We start from the raw sequence: 21,329 nt of genomic DNA on the forward strand, positions 1-21,329 counted from the left end.
CCCAGGTCTGTCTAATTCTATTACATTGACATAAAATTAAAAAATTACTGCGGTGTAATTACGTGTGACCATACACACACACACACACACGCACAGACAAGCACACCCTCAGTGTGTTTGCACTTAACCCAGATTGAAGAGGAGAAGTGCTGCTTGGGTCAATAGCCTAGATGGGAACTCTTGTAAGAAGTGGCAGAAGTCTCCAGAGTGTGAAAAACTTTGGAGATAATTACTTAGTTGTAGACAGCAATTAAAAAAAGTAAAGGCAAAGAATCCAACTCCTCTCAATGTGACCTTGATGAAGACTGTATTGATGTTGGCTGGTTTTAGCTTTTGGTCCACACAGTCACTTCAATAAAAGCTTGTTAAAACTTTCCACGCTTTCATAAAATCATCTCCAAACAAGGACTTATCTCCGATGTGTTTTTGTGTTCTCTTGTTTTTGTTGCTTGTATTCTCCTTTATCTCCCGTATTCTTTTAGAGAAGACAGCAAAGTGCTTGCGATGAAGGCTTCTCAGGGAGAACCGGCCAGAATGTGACAATAATTCCGTATAATACCATAAGTAGCTTAGCTAACCACTTTGCCCACACACAACCTCTAAAGTCCTCAGCCTCAACTTCAGGGCTGCTGGTGTCAAATTGCCTTCAGACGCTGACGGGCAGAGGTTTGATAATAAAGCATTTCCTGCATTAGGAGAGGGGAGATCAGGGTCGGAGAAATGTTTGGCAATTATGCAAAGTATATTTTCCAATTTTGTAGTTAGTTTATCTTGTAATTGAGTAGTTATACATCGTCAGAACTACAACATATAACTTCTAAATTAATATTCTGAGGCTCCTGGTAACATTGAGCTAAGTCATCCACAACTTCACCTACACTTAGTGTGTGTGTGTGTGTGTGTGTGTGTGTGTGTGTGTGTGTGTGTGTGTCTTGCGATCTTACTGTCTTTTGGACTGTCTTAGTGGGACTGGAGTTACAGTTAGAATGAGTTCAATTGAAGTTAGGCAGGTAGTGGTGAAAACAAGGGTGAGGATTAAAGGTTAGGAGAGACAGAGAGAGAGAGAGAGAGAGAGAGAGAGATGCATCCACATATGCATGCACATACAAACACACTGGCATACAAATCGTGTGATGGTAGATACGCATGTGCACGTTATGCAATATATTGTAGACACCTCAGTGGAGTGAGTTTATTTAACAAACTCCACAAAGTAGTGAATAGTGAATAAATCTTAGCGATGCCTGCAGGCTATGTGGCCAGGTGAAGCTGAAGACAGTGCACCTTGCAGTGCAGCCATTTTAATTCTCAGCATGACAACCTGCTCAATCTGATTATTCTGTACTCTGCCTTCACGCACCACCTTTAAGAACAATTATCCGCCATTCACAAACCATGGGCACCATTAAGAGAATGTAATCCACCAAAAAATATGCTCATTTTGAGTTCTGTCAGACACGCTGCGATCTTCAACCCCGCTGCTTTTGAATTTGCTGGTTTGATTGAGGCACCGTGCTTCATTTCCAAATTACCACCACAAGCTTAACATTCATTTCCTCCACAGGACGCCAATCCAGTGGTCCACAAAGTCAGTGAGCTGATTTGATTGGGGCAAAGTGTGAGGCGTGGGACAAAGTGGGAGGCATCGCAACAGTCACTCAGGTGTTCAGCGGCCTCGGAAAGTGAACCGCGTCATTCAGAGTCGCGCCGGGCTCAGAGGGCCGGCTCATTATCCGACACTGAGAAATCAAAGAGATGGAGGGACTGGAGAGGCCGGAGCTCTGTTAATTGACTTTGCCTCCACAGTTAATAAGGTATGGGAGAAAAAGTATAGACAGCAAAGGCCATTAGTGAGACTGCTGGCCATAATTAGACTTATGTAAAGAGTTCCTCTTGGCTCAATAAAGGAGCCAGTCAGGTATCTGTATTATCTCTGCTTCAGAGGAGGCCATGCTGGGTGAATGAAGCCTTGTGGAGAAAAAAAAAAAAAAGGCTTTTCAGAACCTGTGGTGAGGGATGGGGATGTGAGGTCGTATCTCTCTCTCTCTCTCTCTCTCTCTCTCTCTCTCTCTCTCTCAGCTGCTAAACTATAGCGTAATGCAACTGCGTGTTTTATTCTGCAATTTCCCATCATAGCGATTTACTGCTAAAGAGAGAGCAAAAACATCCGTGAGTGCGCTTAATCTGCAAGCAAATTCCTTTAATTGTAATGCAAATTGACTTTATTCGTACAACATTACTCTCAATCTCTGTTAAACGGCAGTAATTCTGTTACATGGTCTCTCTTTCATACTTGAAGCACAGAGCAGTGCAGTGAGGTGTCGCTTACACCCACCATTTAAAGTCCCCGTGCATTGAACAATCGCATCAGAAATATACACGACCGCATTTATTTCAGTTTATTTCATCTCATTTCAGCTCTCTATTCCATTTTCTCTTGTCACTTTGCTTACCGACACTGTGAGCGCTGGCCTTGTATTCTCATGACTAAGCTGTATTTCTAGCACATCAAACTGAAAGTGTCTTTCCTTCACTCTGACGGGCTTTTGTCACGAATGAATGTAAGAAGAGCTGCTGAGACCAAGGCTGTGGATAATAATCTGCGATTGTGGAATAATCACATCACATGAATAGGCAAACGGATGACCAAAGTGCACATAATACGCATAAGAGCAGAGGGAGGAGGGAGAGAGAGAGAGAGAGAGAGAGAGAGAGAGAGAGAGAGAGAGAGAGAGAGATAACAAAATGCAAGCCAGCCAACCAGCTACACTAACAGTCAGGGATTAGGATGGAAGGGTGGATGGAAGTTTTTCACTGATGTGGCACAGCAAATCCTACCTCTTTCTGTTAAACCAATTATTTCTGTTGAATCAATACTAATCAGAATCCATAGTCCATAAATCCCTAAATAAATTTGCACCCGCAGTGTAAATCTTGCCAACATCTTCAGCACCCCTGCATGCTGAACACGCCTGGATTTACCCTTGAAGGAGGAGAGTGTTGTCATGACAGTCAGAATTGGGGATACAATACCAGAGGACTGTTGCTGGAGATGTAAGGGTGATGGTGCTTCTATTCTACATATACTCTGCTCATGTCCTGCAATAAGCAACTGGTGGAAAAATATCCAACAAGTTATATTTGATGTTGTTAAGAGACAATTCCCGGTCACTGTGAAGTTGTTTATGCTGGGGTCAACAACTGAACTCATGGACACAGGTCTCTCCTCCTTTCAAATGAGATGGATTATCCTGGCCATCGCAATGGCTAAGCGTATTCTCTTGAGACATTGGAAAAAAGACTACCCCCCCCCCCCCCTTTGAAGAGTGGGCTACGACTATGGCTCAGCTGGCTAGTTATGAGAAGGTATCATACATACTTTTGGATAAGCTTGACCATTTTGTGTGTACCTGGGGCCCATTTATTGACTGGTCGATTAGAACTTAGTGGTCAACTTACTGTAGTGAATTGTTTCACTGATTTTTGATGTGGTGTTGCTGTATGATTGTACTGTATTTTTTTATTTTTATTTTTTTTGTCTGTCTTGTCTGGTTTTCATTCTAACATTTTAGTTGTCATTGTCGGTTAAGTTTGTAGTTGTCATGTCCTGTCTTTTGCTTGGAAACGTCAAATAAATAAAAATGTTCATTACAAAAAAAGAATTGGGAATACTACACATGCACAGCAAGAACTTTAATGGTCAAATCAATCGTTTTACTTTAAGTTAGTCACTGCAAATGAAAAAAAACAGTTTATCTGACTCCCTGTATAATAAAAGCTATTCCTATTTCTTGTAGAATTTACAAAGATACAAGCAATTGTAATAGTTGGCCTTTTTTTCCCCCCCTAGATTTTATTGATCTTCAGTTGTGGGTTACAGCCACACTGTTAAAAATCACATAGTGTTGCATCAGTGTAAATCTAGCCAGGGAGCCGCTGTTGCCGCCTCCCTCGGATGCCCTCCTAGTTATCAGGAGGAAAATCACAGGCATCCGACCACGAAGAGACACAATGGGCCCAGGCAGCCAGCAGTGAAAGCAAATTGGTACTCAGGGGAACTCTGCTGCCTCCTGTTTTGCTACCTGTTCCAGTTTGGTGGGGATGACATAATACTCCAGCTGCTGCCGTGGTGGTGGGTCCCGCTGGAACATGTGTGTGTGTGCGTGAGTGTGTGTGTGTTTTGGGGGTGCAAGCAATGTTGTGACGGTCTACTATGCGTGTTTTCATTCACAAGCTCAGCGTGACGTCTCCGCACACGCTTATCTCCGACGTGTCTGATGCAAAAACACGCGAAGGTCAAGCTGAACTGCTTTCTTCCCCATGTAAAGACACGTGTTTACTATGTACGCTACATTAATAAAGTGCCTCGGCTGTATTGTGTTCCCCGCTGGGTTCAATGTGCTGTTCTAAACCTGTATGTATTATCCCCCGGGGACACTGAATTGCATTATATATGATGTGTTGCCACGCAGAGACAGATGTGCTGTTTGCATCACAGCCTCACACCCTCGACAACCATCTAGTTTTCTTTCTTCAGTATGCACAGCGATGCCTCCTCCTGTCGTGTGCCGTTGTGTGTTTGACTGAACCGTGGAGAAGACACATTACCTCCGAGGGCATAGTGCTCCACAAATATGACACATGCTCGCTGCAGCGTGTGATTTTAAAAGACTTGGGACCCGAACCTGTACGGTGGGAAGATTAAAATGGGTCCCCTAAGAAACTGGTATTAAAGCTACTGTGTCATGTTGTCAAAGCCTTCCCAAATCCCTACAATGTAAAGTATAGCTGAATACATAATAAATCCTGTGAGTCTGCACATTAGTAGCCCAGATACAGGGCAAATTGTTGGATTAGAATATCCAACAGCCTGCGGCCCACAAGATGTTTTGTCCCTAGAACAAAAAAAAGTTTGAACACAACTGCTCCTGAGTATATCCTTATATTATCTATGAGGAACCGTGGGTAAAATATACTGGAAATGAGTTGAAAAATATACAGTACTAAACCGAGTTTACAAAAGGTATGGAGTTTCTTGATTAATGCAGTTTATACCTCCAGGGATGTGGAGTTTTAGTATAGCCTGTAATATACGATGAGGTTATCACATGCAGGCAGATGTTGTGTTGTTGGCATCACACTCTGACACCGCCAACCTCCATCTATCTTTTATTGCCTCATTTGCATATCAAGGCCTCCTGTTTAACACCGTTGTGTGCAGACGACAACACAGAAAATGAGAGAGCGGTGCGGCAGTGACCTTGAAATATATCACTGACAAACTGACAAACTAATTCGAGCTAGTCTTACCTATTGAGGCCGGGGTGCAAACGTGACGTATTAGCTAGTATAGAGTGGTGATTTCAGCTAAATAATGGTGTAAATGTCGGTCTTTTCAAGTCACTTTGGGATCGTTTGGCTTCCGGAGACTTGCATTATGCTGGACGAGCTGCATGGAGCCATTTTATGGTTATTTTCCGTTATTTTTTTAACCGTGAAGTCAGGTCAAGTCAGGTCCCCAGCAATTTCAGTTGTTTTGGAGAAGGCTTCTACGCCGTTCCGCTGTGGAGCTCAGGGCGCTGTATGGACTAACAAACTTCACCTGAGTTTCAGCTGGCATGGGGGCGTGTAGATAATGACTGAATTTTCATTTTTGGGTGAACTAATCCTTTAACCTCAGAGTGTTCAGTTCTGTAATCCTCTTTCTCCATCTGAGGTCGGTCCTGTCTTCTATAAGAACCACATCTTCACTCAAAAGACGTGACTATGACGCTTAAAGACAAGAACGTGAAGAGCGGTGCGAGGATATCCTCCAGCAACGGCAGCACAATGTCGGATATCTTACTGTTATGGAAAGACTACACCGTTGTTTCGCAAGCGTTTCAGAACAGGAGACAATTTTACCAATGAAATCGTCCCAAATGAGATGCTCAAGAGGAATCTAGGGCTTTCACAGTTACCTGTTTTCCAGACATAGTTCAGTGTTTCTGATAAATAAACTCGGTGTCTACCAGAGTCGTGATGTTTACGTCACGCTCTACGGAGGAGGGACCTTGAGGAAGTCTGGTGGAAATACACACTTATCATTGCAGACCGTTAATCAAAACAGATTCTCGATACAAGATGGAGGAAGGTATCCTCATCTCAGCACGGATCAAGGTCGATGTTGGCTCTCTCTCCCCCTCTTTCAGCTGGAGCGTACAGCTTGATATGAATATCCATGCCCTTGAGAGGGGTATCCCTGGTGTGTCAAAGGCTCATAATACAATTGTGATTGTATTCAAAGAACAGATCCGGATCATGCTTTGAAGACTGATTAGAGTTTAGAATATTTTTTTTTTTCACACGAGGGACTTATTAAAAATTCCACCTCAGGAAACAAAACAAAAAAGAAACAAACAAAAAATACCAACCTGACAAACAAAAACTCAACTGACGCTGGATAACAGAAACTAAACTCAACAAGGAGGAAAATGGGATTAAAAAACAAAAATGCATAAATGTCCTAATATGCAGGAATCAACTCAGATCATCATGACTTAGAATAAGAATAAGAATTGCTTTTATTCGGGAACCAAGGACCATGTAAGAATAATTTGAAATGAAAGGGAATTGAACCTCTTCTGCTCTCAAATATAGCTGAAAGACTACAATCAGAAACCATTTTGTATATGAATATATATATATGTCTGTTAACATTTATTTTTTGCAGAGACGTGCAGTTATGGGGGATGCTGTAATAGTGTGTGTGGATGACATGGCCGGCAGGTCGAGGTCTTTGATGACGGGTTATCCGGGGGATGAGCTGGGGAAAAACACAGCTGATGGATGGAGGAGAGAATGAAGTGATCCTTTAGGCCTGGTTGAATATATCGCTAATTACCACCTATATCTGCCAATGGCCCATTCAGCGTTCGTCACAGGTTCAGGGCGTTACTTAACCTTGCTGAGCCTAAGTAGAATGAGAGTGAAAATGATAATTGAGTGGTCATTACAGATGAGGATCCTGTGTTAATCGGTGCTAAATGATCATCAAGGAGGGAATAAATGAGGCTGAATGGCTGAGTGGGAGACGGCGGTTGGAGGATATTAGCATCATTATTATCGGATAGTATGGCTGCTATTGGCATCCTCTGCAGAAACAAAGCTATAGGGAGCTATGAAGAGGAAATCCTCCATGCTGGCAAAGCTATAAAGAGGCCAATTCTAATTAGGAAGTGAAATTAAAATGCTCAACCAATGGATGGTTTTGTTTTTAATAAAGCACAGAGAGGCGGAGGGAAAGTCACCCTGCCTGTCCTCCACAAGATTTTTTTTTTTTTATGCCAGTTATAAACTCATAAAGTTTATTTTTCAACTTCCGAACCATTAAACTTTCTGTCTGTCCTTCCTTTCAGTGCTCACCTTGTCCTACTTAGTCATGTTTTCCTGCCTTTTAGAGAACATTCCGCTTAGAGTTTCTTTTTTTTTTTTTTTGCCCATGAGCTTCCAATATGAAACAGACTTGAATGAAACATGACGAATGAATCAACTGAGCCCACTTAGAAGAAAGACGCATACACTGCACACACACACACACTTGCTTGTGTAGGTGTATATCAAAGGCAATAATTGAGTGGGAAGCAGCTGTGATATCATGTGCTGCAATATAACCTGAACCAATCAATGACAATTATCCAGGGCAGGTTAATAAGCAGTATGTGTGTTTATGTATGTGGCTGCATACACAAATGAATGCATCTATTTCACTCATCTGCAATAATAATAACAATCTGTAGCAAAACTACACCGGTTAGCGAGCAATCTTGAAATTTCACGACCTACTTCATGTTTTTTTTTTGAAGATATGTCGTGGAAATCTATTTTCAAAAGCATGCCATGAAGACAGATTTCACAACACACTTGGAGATACACTTCATGAACTCCGCCCTCCCCCGCTGTGACTGGAAAGTAGTAAGTCAATACTGCACTAATCTGCTAAATGCTGTATTGATTTGCATTATCATATGCAGCATGTTATCATTACCTACAAAAGAAAATCATGCATTTAACCTACTTCATGTTGATTTTGAATATATGAGTACATGAGTAAAGGATTTTGTAATTGGCTTCCAAGATAGGCCACATAATAGGCTACACACACACACACACACACACACACACATATAAATCCAATACAGTGTGTAAATGATGACTTCTGCTTGGGAGAGTACATTTTTTAAATTTTTGAACACAGCTCACACCCTGAGTGTGAGCTGTGTGAGGTGTGTGAGGTGTGTGAGATGTGGTGTTCACACTGATCCATTTCAACCTCATAGATAATAGAAACAATGAATAAATGATTAAGATAACATAGCAGAAATAAGACAAAAACATCTACTAAGTTGGTCTCCCATTCAAAATGTGTCATGCATGCACACAAAAATACACAGAAGTGCACAAATATAGAAACACACAAATACAGGCAGACACACAGTTGGCCTGTCTGATTGGAGACCATTCTGTTGTCTCTATGTCCGGCACCTCTAACACAAACACACACACACACACACACACACACACTGCTCCATTATTTTTTTAACCCCAATAGACAGACACGGACATAGTGTTTGGCCGAGGATCCACTGTTCTGACCGAGGGTTAGATATGGACTCTCTCTCTGTCGGCCTGTCTCAGTCTTTCATTCATTCACTCTTTTATTTATTCACTCACTCACCCCATTCATCTCCTGCCCATGAAGAAATGAAAGGGTTGGAGTGTTATTAGGCTCCAATGTATCATTTGGTGAGTCACACCCATTCACAGCCAAACCATCTACAAAATGAACACAATAAAAAAAAGAAATGTACAATTTCATCCATCCGGCTATTAGTAAGAGGCAGCGGGCAGAAGCTCGCTCCAGAGACTGTACTTTTGAGAGAGTCAACAAGGAAACAGATGCAGTGTTATTAACAAGTGTGTGTTGTGGCCTGTGTGTGACAGACAGCGAGATGTGAAGCTGTTGCTTTACACTGACGTGTCTGATGCAGACAGTAGGAGAGGAGGCAGATGTATTAACTTGGACTTCTGCCTGTAAAACTGGATTCACAAGAGAAGGAAAAACTGCCTTTTTGTCTTTATTCTTAACGGTATCCATGTGATATTTTCATGTCTGTCTAAAGAGGGAAAACCCTTACACTGCAAAAATGTCCATCTTAGTATGAGTAATTATTGTGTCTTTAAATCCTATTCTTCTTAACACATGTAAAGAATAAATGCCACTGGGTGAGATCCATGTTTCAAATGCACATCAGCTTGCTTCAATAGCTTTCTTGATTCAAGTGCCAATTACATTCAATCCCGCAATGCTTCCCTCCTCCATGTCAGAAACAGTCATATAGGTTTTCTTATAGCCTTTTCTATGCAGTGGTGAAGTCATTAGTAATCCCAGTGCGTGTGCAGTGCTATGAACCTAGACAATGTCATTGGAAGTAACGAAACACTGATTGGAAAATCTGCAAAGATCTGCACACGTAGTAATTAGCATTGGAAATAAGGTGCACTAAGGTAGCAGTGTTTGAAGAAGTGAGCTTGTGATTTAGAGTTGTGCACTTTGTGTCGAAGCACAGCATTCAGGCTTCTGGCTCTTTGAGAGAGTTTTGCACACTGAAACTCAATTGTAAATAACTGTAATTCACACCGCTCACAATGTAGACTGAGACAATTTTCCCTTATTATAGCCTTAAAACAGTCTTCAATGAAAAAGCAATGTAGTGTACTCAATATACCCTGATTATGTAAAATTGAACTAGTCTTTCATTGCAGTTTAAATTACTTAGTATTAATAGTATTAGTGTTATTGGCACCTTAGAAGAATACCTCATGGGTAGTTTGTGTTCAAACTTTTTCTTGATTTTCAAATTTAGGCTGACAGTTACATTACAGCATAGAGGGAAATCACCCATCTTTAGTCCTCATTTCTTTTTCTGCACTTTCAATCTATTTAGTAATAATTCAAATCATTCTACTGATGGTAGTAGTAGTAGTAGTAGTAGTAGCAATAGTAGTATTAAAACATATCTACAGTACACTTCTAAAAACACAGGGGAACAGAGCTCCCTGTCTGGTCCTCAGAGATGCCTCTGTGCTGTCTGGACCCTGCTCTGCCTCATCAGTAGCTCGGCCTGCTGCAGACTCTGCTCAGTGGCTACAAAACACAACAGCAACAAACAAGATTCTTACAGAACACAACAAAGACCATTAATGACTTTGCAAAGTCAATGCATTGTTGCATATCATATAGGTGGCCAAATTATAAACATTTTGCACTTAAAAAAAAAATAAAATCACATATAAATCCTTTAACAGCAGCATAACGTTGTGCAATGCATGCCATATCATATGAGTTCCCAACAGATTGTTCACTTGTATGGCAAGAGTTTCTTGGCCCACTCCCTCTCTGCTGCCATCTGTTTCAGTTACACATCATTTGGATTGTCCTAAGATGAATCCCAACCCAGACACTGGATGTCTATGGACTACTTTTCACACAATGGACTTTTTAGTGACACATTATGGTCACTTGATAGTCCAATCTGCATTGGACTATTCAAATAAAGTGTGACCTCTGTTTCATCATCATCCTCCTCCTCATCATCAGTGTTGTGTGGGGCTGCTGGTTGCGACTTTGTTTGCACGTGAAACATGTCGGTCAGTTTAGCACATTTTGCTGCATCTACCTATACATATACATAACCTGCAGGGTCCCACAGGGTTCTAGTCTAGGCCCCATCCAGTTCTCCCTGTACACACTCTCCCTCGGCTATATTATCCACAAGTATAATGCGTCTTTCCATTGCTTTGGGAACAACACCCAGCTTTATGTCCATTCCAAGCCCAGTGACCACAACTGTCTTGACAGTGTACATGAGCGTCTTTTAGATATGAAGAGCTGCATGTCCAAAAACTTTCTTCAACTTAATGAGAATGAATCTGAAATTGTTCCGCAGCAAACTGGGTATTTTATCTTCTAATGTGAAACCCGTAGCTACGAACCTTGGGGTGTTCTGTGATTCCTATTTAACTTTTGACGAACAGGTTAAAAGTGTTGTGCAGCTGTGCTTTCTGCAGCTGAGAAATATTACATAAATTAAACCGCTGCTATCCACAGCTGAATCGGAGAAGGTCATTCACGTCCTTATTTCCCCTGCATCTCCCTTCGCTCCAGCCTCACTCAGAAGTCCTTCTCACGCCCGCAGCTTATCCACAACGCTGCCAAAAGGGTTCAGTACAGAGATCCTATCATCCCAATTGTAGCCTCCCTGCATTGTTAGTTTTAGAATCAATTTTGAGATTTTACTGATTACTTTTATAGCATTGCATAGTTCAGCCACTAGCTACATGACTGACCTTTTAAACCCCTATGAGCCAGACTGCACCCTGAGGTGCTCGGGCAGAGACCTCCTGTCCTGTCTGCTCCACAATCTAAAGTCAACAACAGAGAGACCGAGTGTTCTCCAGCAGAAACCCTATGCTGTGGAACAACCCGCTTCTTTCTTCTTTTTTTTTTAAACCAATTTTCATAAATTGCTTTCAGTAATAACTCTTGGTGTGAGGTACTGTAGGTTTTCCTCTCCTCTGGTGCTCAAGTGTTGTGTTTTATGTTTCCAGAAGCAGCAACAACAGCGGTTGGTTTGGCATAAACAGAAGAAGAACTGGGTAGTTATCATGAGCAGCGACAGCCACCATGGCTGAACAGACAAAGAGAAGAGCTGTAGCCACCTACAGAAACTCAAACTGCATCAACAGAAAATCCAAGGAAAAAGACGTCACAGTACTGGACACACTGTTTAAGTGATCTCTCTTCTATACAAATTAAGTTTCTTCTTCTTACCATTATTTTTACATTTTAATCTAAGTTTATACAGGATTATATACTGTATATATGATTTTTCAATCCATCCTTTCCATACATTACCTTCAAGTTGAGGCTGAACAAAGTATGTATGCAAGCAAATATTTGCTTCACTAGAGCTCACTGAACTTGGAGGCAGTGGTACTATTTCTAGAAGAAAACAATCAAATCAAATCAAATCAAACTTTATTTGTATAGCACATTTCATGCAAGCAAATGCAGCTCAAAGTGGTTCACAACACATGAAAATGCAATGGAATAGAACAACTAGAAAAGAGAAGCCATAAAAAACCCCAATGTAGACTATATATTAAAATTAAAAATAAATATAGTATATAATAGTATATAAGATGAAAATAAAAACAGTTAAAATTACAGGGAACCTAGGCTAAACGGCTACATTTTAGGTTTACAAGTTCAGTTGTTTAAAAGTGTCCACATTGTCTGCAGTCCTTAGATCCTCTGGGAGGCTGCTCCACCAGCAGGACCACAGTGGCTAAAAGCGGCCTCACCACGGCTCCTAGTTCAGCATCAGCAGCAGTTAATTCTTTGATGAAATAGCTGACAACAAAGCTTTTATTTTCCTCTCTCTTTGTCGTTTGGCTTCACCTCTGCAGCTTTGCTTCATTTTCTTTCACTTCTCTCATAGCAACTGGTACAGTGGCAAAGGAAATGATCTTAAAGTCAAGTGGAATAGTCTGCTACAGCCTGACTGAGGTGGTGGAGGTGGCCATGACTCAAGGTTGAAAGCATTTTTATCATAAGAGGAGTCAATAAGTACATTTCTTTTAAATTGATGAAAAATAAGTACATTTCTTTTAAATTGATGTAAAATAAGTAAAATTACTTGAAATTCTTGTCTTTTGTGGGGCCCTCTGGCTGCCGGGGCTTAAAGGATAATGCTGGTGTTTTTTAATGCATTGCTTACCGTCAACAAATCCTATGAAAATAACAAAATCAACAATGTGTTTGCTCTACTCCCGTTGCTTTCTGACTTCCCACGTATCGTTTTTAGCCTTCAAACCAGAAGTCATTGGCTCCAATTATAAGCTAAAAACCTTTAAATACAGCTCACAAAGACATAGTTTCTATTTTATAAATCGCTAACTGTTACCATGAAAAGTCAGGCTATTGTAGTTATTACCAAATCAAATTCAAATGGGAACAAATTCTTCATTACGCCGGGGACTATTTTCGGTGCTACGGAACTACTTTCCTGAGATGGAAAACGTGTTTACGGTCGGCTTATTAAGTTGTTTGAGGAAAAATTTGGCCGGCCCGGTGCATCGTGATGATGAAATATGCTGCCAGAGCAACGGCATGGCTCTGTGACGTGTTTTTAATCGTTTTTTTAATACAATGGAGTTCTATGGCTGCTGGGACATGGCTGCATTGGGCACCGGCTACATGGACGAGACTTGTTAGCAAAACAAAATCATTGCTGATTTCGTTATTTTCATAGGCTTTGTTGACAGTAAGAAATGCATTAAAAAACACCAGCCTTATCCTTTAAAGCAGTTGCCTACCTTTGTCTAATGGTAAGACTGTCTGTAGCAGTGTGTGTGTGTGTGTGTGTGTGCCACTGCCAGTCTGACACACAGATAAAAGAGGAGAGAGGGGTCGGTGAAACTTACCACAGACTGTTACCGGTTGCTTCAGGCAGCAAGTCGAGTTGGTCAATTCCTAAATTGATTACTGGACATCCTGAAGCGTTCCACCACACACTCGTTGGCCCACCTGGATTCTTCCCGTTCCTCCCAATTAGCCAACCCATGCATGGACATGCTTTATTCTGCCTTACATATTAACACTTTTTTCCTGAAACAAATCACACTGCATTGGAAACAAGTGGAATTATCACACCCCACTGACACAATTTCTCACTTGTCTTAAGGAAAATAAGATTTGAAGACTGAATATGAAACTAAATGACTCAAGATGGACAGTTTGCAGTGAGGTTTCTCCGTTGTTCAGATCTTTGCAACAGAGTTGAAAAATCTGAAGTGTTGTGAGATGGAATCATAATACATTTATTAGACAGAGAGAGATGTATAAATAATCAACACAAATAACATTCACACAAGGTAACACTTGTGCACACTTCCCTACAGTGGCGCTCAAACGGCTCCTCGGCGGACACACAAACAGCAGAACAGCATTGTGGGAATTTTCAGTAACGGCTTTATTAAATTAGTGCAAAAGACAGACGTAACTCATTCAAAATGTCATCTTTTTCTTTAAGGGGGGTCTTCCACACAAACCCACACACACTACTTTCTTCTTTTTTTTATGAGCGCAAGAGAAAAAGCAAAACTATCCACCATATCCACAGCCTTCGTTGTCTTCTTCTACATCTTCTTGTGACTTGTAATGGGGGATGGAGGGACAGCGGGACGGGGCAGAACTGATGGTAGACAATAGAACCTAAACACATGGCAGTCGACAAATAAAGACTCCTGATTCTGCATCAATCACAGATTCTCGAAAAAAAGATGTTACATTAAAAATAGTCAACACATCGATAGCATTAGAAATAGTGCCTAAAATTCACAAAAAAAGGGATTCTTCTTTTTTACTTATTCAGTGTGTGGGTGACCAAAGAGCTTGCAATCAAAGTACATAAGTTAATCGATACTGTATATTTATACAATGGTAAAAAATAAAATATTTATATAATAGTACTTTTTTTTTTTTTAAGGTTCACACCGTTACTATAAAGATATACTGTTTTCCACTCCATGACAACTAATGCAATAAAAACAGAAGCAAATCGAAGAAACGACTCCAGAGAGTTTTTTGACTTTGAAGGCTTAATGGCTACCACCTTGTCCTAAAAGACCACAACCACTGCAGACAAAGAAACAGGCTTTTTTTCTCTCTCCTTAGAGGGAAAACAAGATCAAACACAGTCATCTGTGACGAGAAAAGAAAAAGGAATACATCAAAAAGTCAATGCTTCTCCCCAACCAGGACAGTAGCTCAGCCTTCGTAGTGTTTCCTGGCCCACCGAGAGAGAGAGAGAGAGAGACAGAGAGAGAGAGAGACAGAGATAGAGAGATAGATATAGATACAGTAGATAAAGAGACTGAAAGGGAAGGAGAAAGAGAGACAGATAGATAGATAGAGGGACAAAGGCTATGCACGGGGGGTTGCTGATGATGATCCAGAGAGGCGGAACGAGGAAGGAGAGGGAAAGAGGGGACCGGAGAGGGAGGAATGAGAGGGAGCAGAGGGAAGGAGGGATGGAAACAGGGAGTGGATTTTGAGGAAGTGGGGATAAAGAGAGAGGTGGAGGGAAGGGGCAGAAAGGGGAGGAGGAGTGGGAAAGGAGAGATCCAGTATGAAGTCAATTCATAGCATTCATTAGTTCCAGTCTCAATCCCAGTCTACATGTTGTTTCAAGTATCTCCTACGGATGTGGCAAGTCGCCGTGAGCACTGCTAACACCCAGAGTTTGTCTGCCGATGTGATGGTGCACTGACAAAACTGAATACTTGCAAAACTGTAAAAAAAAAAAAACGGAATAAAAGATGGAAGTGTAGAGCAACAAGGGGACAGAGTGACGGGGAGAGAGAAGGCAGAGAAAAGGGGTCATAGTGGGGAGAATGAACCGAAGGAAGGACGGATTCAACAGGTACAGAAAAGATGGAGGGAAGAGAACAGCAAGGGAAGAGAGCGGGGTGAGGATGGGTGAGACATTTTTTTAGAACACCGAGGAGTGTTATACAGCAGGAGTGCTGGTGGGGGGGTGAGGGGGTGGGGGTGGGGTGTATTTTCTTGTTTGATTTGTCATGGTGTGAAGATTTCTTCTTCTTCTTCTTCTTCATCTTCTTCTTCTCTCCAAAGCCTGGGTTGCGTGGGGGAGATAAGTCGTTGCTTTTCAGTGTTGCAAAAAGGACTACAGGAGGTTTCAGCGGAATCTACAGGCCTGGTGGCAGAGCAGAGGGGAGGAGAGGAGGGGAGGACAGGAGAGGAAGGGGACAGAACAAGGAGAGGAGACGAGAGGAGGCGAGAGAAGAGGGGAGAGACGGGGAGAGAAAGGGGAAAAGATGGGAGATAAAGTCAAGGTCATCACTGAGACAGATCAATTGCAATCAATTACACAGGACAGGTGATGGTATCACATCATTAATGATTCAGTAAGGACAAAACAGAGAAGTTATAATTGTACACCCTTGGTCCACCTTTAGACAATAGCAACTAAGTAATTGGCCTTAATGCGAAAGTCCACCCTGAAACTGAGTCAGCATGTGCTATTCCCATTACGCTAGACAGTGCAATCAATATGGGGGAACACAAGTGACTCTCTCCCAAAGTTACACCACAGAGGAGCAAGACTTTGATTTATCACGTCATCAAGAGACACTTTCCGAGGCGGCCGCGCTGAAGATGAATCGGCTGCTGACGTCTACTGAGAGAATACTTAAACATTTTTTACTTCAAAATGAGTTCTGTTTATGGCAGTGTGAGCAGCTCCGAACCGGAAAATATGCCCGTATGTTCAGAAAATTAGCCTGGACTCTCGGTGGTCACCACATCGGTCTCCTTCATTGTCAGTAGAGGATCTTCAAGCTTAGTTTCTGCTTGAGTTCACACCGGAGAGTCTTCAGGAGACACTCTGAGCCTCTCAACATCAGAGGTAGCGCATGTTAATTTTGATTGACGCTGGATTTTCCCCTTTAAACACCGGCCATGCGGCGTTTTAAATGGTTCCAGAAAAAAACAGAAGCTTAGCGTGTGTTATGTTCTCTGGTAATGTGACAGTTTGTCTCATCAGTCTGGTGGAATTGCTTACAACGAGTAGGTACAAAAATCTGATACAGCCAACACACACTCTGTCACATACACACGCACACAAACAGGCACACACGCTACAATATGAAATGTGAGAGCTTATTGATTGCCTCTCTGTCAGCCATCTCCTCCTAGTCTGCTCCCTATTTCTGACATATTTGGAGAAGGCTGAGCATTCTCGCTCTCTCTCTCGCTCTCTCTCTCGCTCTCTCTCTCCTCTCTCTTTCTGTCTCTATTTTCTCGCGTGTCACAGCAGGATGGGTAGTTATATGACCGGAGCCAGAGTTTGGAGCCCAAGCCATAAAGACCCAACAAAGTCCAGAGCAGTTCAGATGGGAAGTTTCTGTTGTCAGTGGAGACCGGTGCCTTCCACTGTAAGAGTACACTCAAAGCATCGGCACAGTCACACTGCAACCCCAGTGGGATATTTCCATGTGCCTCTACAGATTGGATGGGCTAGAGTGCTTGCTTGTATTGGACTTCTACTGTGCCCTAAAAACTCTATTTTGCGAAACACTTTTGAGCAGTCAAGCCATACAGCAGGTGACAAAGTGGGTGTTTGCAAATATTTCAATGGCTGCACAGCTTTTGTGGGTCTAGTCGCTATCAAGTTGTTCACAGGCAGTTCGAGGAAGTGACGGTGCGCTACTGGAATTTTTGATTGCTTTTCAAAGGGGATATGAGCACTTCACTGCATTCAGTGCCTGCTTCACTCCTGCGCCGTGGTCAATAAGAGGCAAATTCAGGCCAGTCAGTACAGCGGGAGAAACACTTCACTCCTCTATAGCTGTGTGCTTTCAAACTTGATCATGGTATAACGCTTGAAAAAATAAAAAAACACAACAGAAGAATACATTTCCAGATTCTTCACTGATTACTTTGCAAGGAAGTCAAAAGTTTGGAGACACCTGATTGAATCTACTATGTTTTTCATTCTCTTAAAGCCATTTTGATCTAAAGGCTTATGCTTAAATGCTTGAAATTTGTTTCTTAGACAAATATAAATAGTGAAGTTGATGGCTGTGTATGAATTTCTTTCCAAAGCCTTTGCCTTTTCATCAAGGCAAAGGTCGGCTACTTTAAAGAATCTAAAATATAAGATGGTTTTGATTTGTTTAACACTTTCTTGGTCACTGCATAATTCCATTTGTGTTATTCCATAGTTTTGATGTCTTTACTATTATTCTAAAATGTGGAAAAAAGTAAAAATAAAGAAAAATATGGTGTGTCCAAACTTTTGACTGGTAGTGTATAATAAAGCACATTCTTGTATAAGCAGTACTTCTAAGTATGCATGTAATATGTTATAATATATTATAATATAATATACCTGTAGGGGATAAAAGACGCTGTATGGTACGTCCAGTATACATTTACGTGAACGCTTATAAAAGAAGTCGCAGAGGGTTACTGCTTCACAACCGCAATATCATTCCGCCGACTGTGGGGTTTGTAAGTACACTGTGACTACAACGTTTCAGTACACAGATCCAGTGGTTACTGTGAGGAAAGGATCAGGTGTACCGTGAGGATTCTGCCTTACTTAACAGGCTTACCTTTAAGCCTTGCCTTTTACTGCTAATCTAGCAAAATGCATGCAGCAAAATGTAGTGTAAAAACAACCAATTTGGAGGTGGTAATTTGTCATAGCTTGTGTTTGTTTTCTAAAGCGTTTACTGTTGCATTATGCCTCTCGGGCTCCTTTTGTGAGTGCGTGAGCGGGTCGCACTGTTGCTCCTGCTGTCGTAGTCACAGCTCCGTTGTCCCTTGTTTAGCAAGTTGGCAGTCAATGTCAGACTAACTCATCATGCGTTTCGACTTCTGACGTGCCAATATGTCTTTCTGTCTTCTTTCCGTCCCTGTTCTCCTCCCCCCCCCCCCCCCCCCCCCCCCCCCACCATCTCCGCCTCCCTCTCTCTCCCTCGACCACTGTGTCCTCCAAATAAGATTAGGGAGCAGTCTTGAGGAATGCGAACTATAATTTTGCCAGACATTCTGAAATGAATTGGCCTGTACACTTCAAAAAATTCTGAAGCGATCGAAGCGTGCCTGATTCGATGGGGGGAATATCTAATAGGGGGGGTGGGGGGGTGCTGGTGGGCTATTGATTTTTTTTTTTTTTTCTCTCTCTGTTGTTTTTCTTCCAATGGCCCTTTCTCATAACGCTCAGGCCTAAGCGTTCCCAAAAAAGGAAATAAAAGTCGAGAAACACTCGGAGGCACTCGAGCCTCAGATATTGGTTTTTGCAAATCTAATGAGACTCTGGCAGCCCTGTTTCACCTCACATGAGGAACTGGATATATAAGAGGCAATTCTACCCCTCTGGCTAAAGAGTCAAGGCCTTGACATGGAAATACATTGCCGAATCAATTCACCTCAGCTCTCTCTCCCAGACACGGGCTACGAACTCACGGGTCAGGAACAGATGAAAAGAGAGAATTAGAGAGAGAGAGAGAGAGAGGTGGGAGAGAGAAGGGAGAGAGAGAGAGGTGAACAGAGAGGTTGCTGAATATAATCACCATCCTTAGGGTTGGTTGGGCGTAAATGTGGCAGCGAGTCATGTGGTGTTACCGCGAGCCGGATCACTCACAACACCGCCGCGTGCTCTGCTCCCATAAAGAACGGCAGTGGGAAAGTTTGAATCATTTCTATTTTACACCTCTGATGTACTTTATCAGTCGTCGATTTGTGTAACCCTCTCACATATGGATGCACACAGACACGCAGTCACGCATGGTGCGGGTATGACATATCACCCCCAGCATATGTTCTCACGTCTCATAAGCTCCTGCCTCGTATGAAGTCTATAGTTACACCTCCTCTGCTCAGGCGAACGCTGCCTACCTGCACTAGTGGAAACACACCTATTTCCATTTCACAACACCACAGAGGAAAGAATACATTCGGTTCCAACCTCTTCACCATACAGTACACACACGGATAACGCAATGAAGTACGGCAGTGATTCGGCGATATTGACTCATCTCACTGTAAGTCTCTCTGGGTAAGAGCGTCGGCTTAATGCGTAAAATGTAAATTTAACAAGCAGCGGGAGGCAGAGGAGAATCAAACGGGACACTGGAGAGATCGGTAAAGGTTTCCCAGCCTTTCTAATTGCTGGGGGGGGGGGGGGGGGGGGGGGGGATGACAGTTGATTAGCCCAGGTATGTCATGCCTGTTAGATGAAAACAGCGGCATTACAGCGTGGAGAAGAAACATTACAGAGGAAGTGAGAGGACAGGTCTGGGTAACAGTTGAGTATGATGAAAGTTAATGAGCCTTAACAAACTAGGATTTAATGATGAATTAAATAATAATAAGTCACTTATATTAGTACTTGTGAGTGAATAGTACATTAGTAATGACTAGTTAACATTTTATATCCGATTCATAAATAAAGAATGCGATTGCTATTACATAATTTTCCATCATGACCTAATGTTAATACATGTATAGTTACACCTTCATACAAAACTATTTTTTCAAATGAGGTATACATAATTTGTTGATCACAGACAAATAACGCTTAAAAGCTTCATTAATTATCTATGAATGTTAAATTGCTGAATTTCACATTTGTTAAACTTCTGTTTTTCGTTTTTTTTGTTTTTTGCAGCCTCTAACGCTGAAACATCATGTACAAACATGGACAGTTTTTAAGCCATTTGTGAGCTTTTCCTAAGTATTTCTAATCTTACTGTAAATGTATTCATATTTATTCAAATGTATTCATTCATTCGTGCTTGCTACTCATTGATAAATCTAATCTAAAGACAAAAAAACAAACAAAAACAAATGTACTTTTCCAAACATTCACAAATGTTAGTAAGCCATTTGCTACCATCAGGATGAAGGAAAGATAGAAATGATGATGCAGTGACAGCAATTTGCTTTCTTCACATGGCGGCCATATTTGATTTACATCATACTTAGGGTGGGAAATCCTACTCGGGAAGACAGTGAAGCAGATGAAAATATACAACAAAATGATCCTTCAGTATCATGGAGAGATGAGCAGAGCTAGAGGCCAAGTTACCCAAGAAGATCCAAAGGCCACAGCAACTGGATTGAAGGGAGCATCCATCCATGATGTTGATTAATAACAGTAGGCAAACTGTAGCAATCAGCCACTTCATATTATTGTTCATTGCCTACTTCATCCTGCATGCCAACAAATGGCTTATAAATGTTTATAGACTGTTAATGGCTTATAAATGTTTATAGACAGTTATTTGTTGCAACTTCAGACCAGGGGCTTTAAAAACCTGTACAACTGTTGAACAGATGTTAAACCGAGAAATCATTTATAATGCATGAGTAAAACATGAGTACAGTCTGGTGCAACAATTTTATATTCATAAACAATTCAGAAACAAGCATTTAAGCATTACTTGTTAATGATCAACAAATAATTCATACATCATTAGTACAAATATGATAACTTCATGGGTTCCTAAAGAAGAGTATGTAGGTTTAACTATAGATGTATTGACATTAGGTAATGAAAATGATGTACTACCAATAGCATTTTTCACTTATGAATTAGACACAATAACTGAATTAACTACTAATGATGTACTGCTCAGTCAAGTATAATATATATGTAACATGTTGGTATGTAATACATCAGTAGCTCATAGTT

The 21,329-nt window shown here is 41.5% G+C and overlaps 1 protein-coding gene across 1 annotated transcript in view; it reads right to left on the reverse strand.

The window, feature by feature from the left end:
* Positions 1-10,109: 10,109 nt before the first annotated feature.
* The window catches only part of cdh13 (cadherin 13, H-cadherin (heart)), a 221,948-nt gene continuing 210,728 nt past the window's right edge, over positions 10,110-21,329 (reverse strand). The window contains exon 15 of the mRNA XM_078283279.1: positions 10,110-10,186. Within this exon, the coding sequence (XP_078139405.1) occupies positions 10,110-10,186 (77 nt within the window). The remainder of the gene's footprint in view (positions 10,187-21,329) is intronic.

Source organism: Centroberyx gerrardi, chromosome 4, assembly GCF_048128805.1.
Source record: "Centroberyx gerrardi isolate f3 chromosome 4, fCenGer3.hap1.cur.20231027, whole genome shotgun sequence".
In the NCBI taxonomy this organism is placed as follows: Eukaryota; Metazoa; Chordata; class Actinopteri; order Beryciformes; family Berycidae; genus Centroberyx; species Centroberyx gerrardi.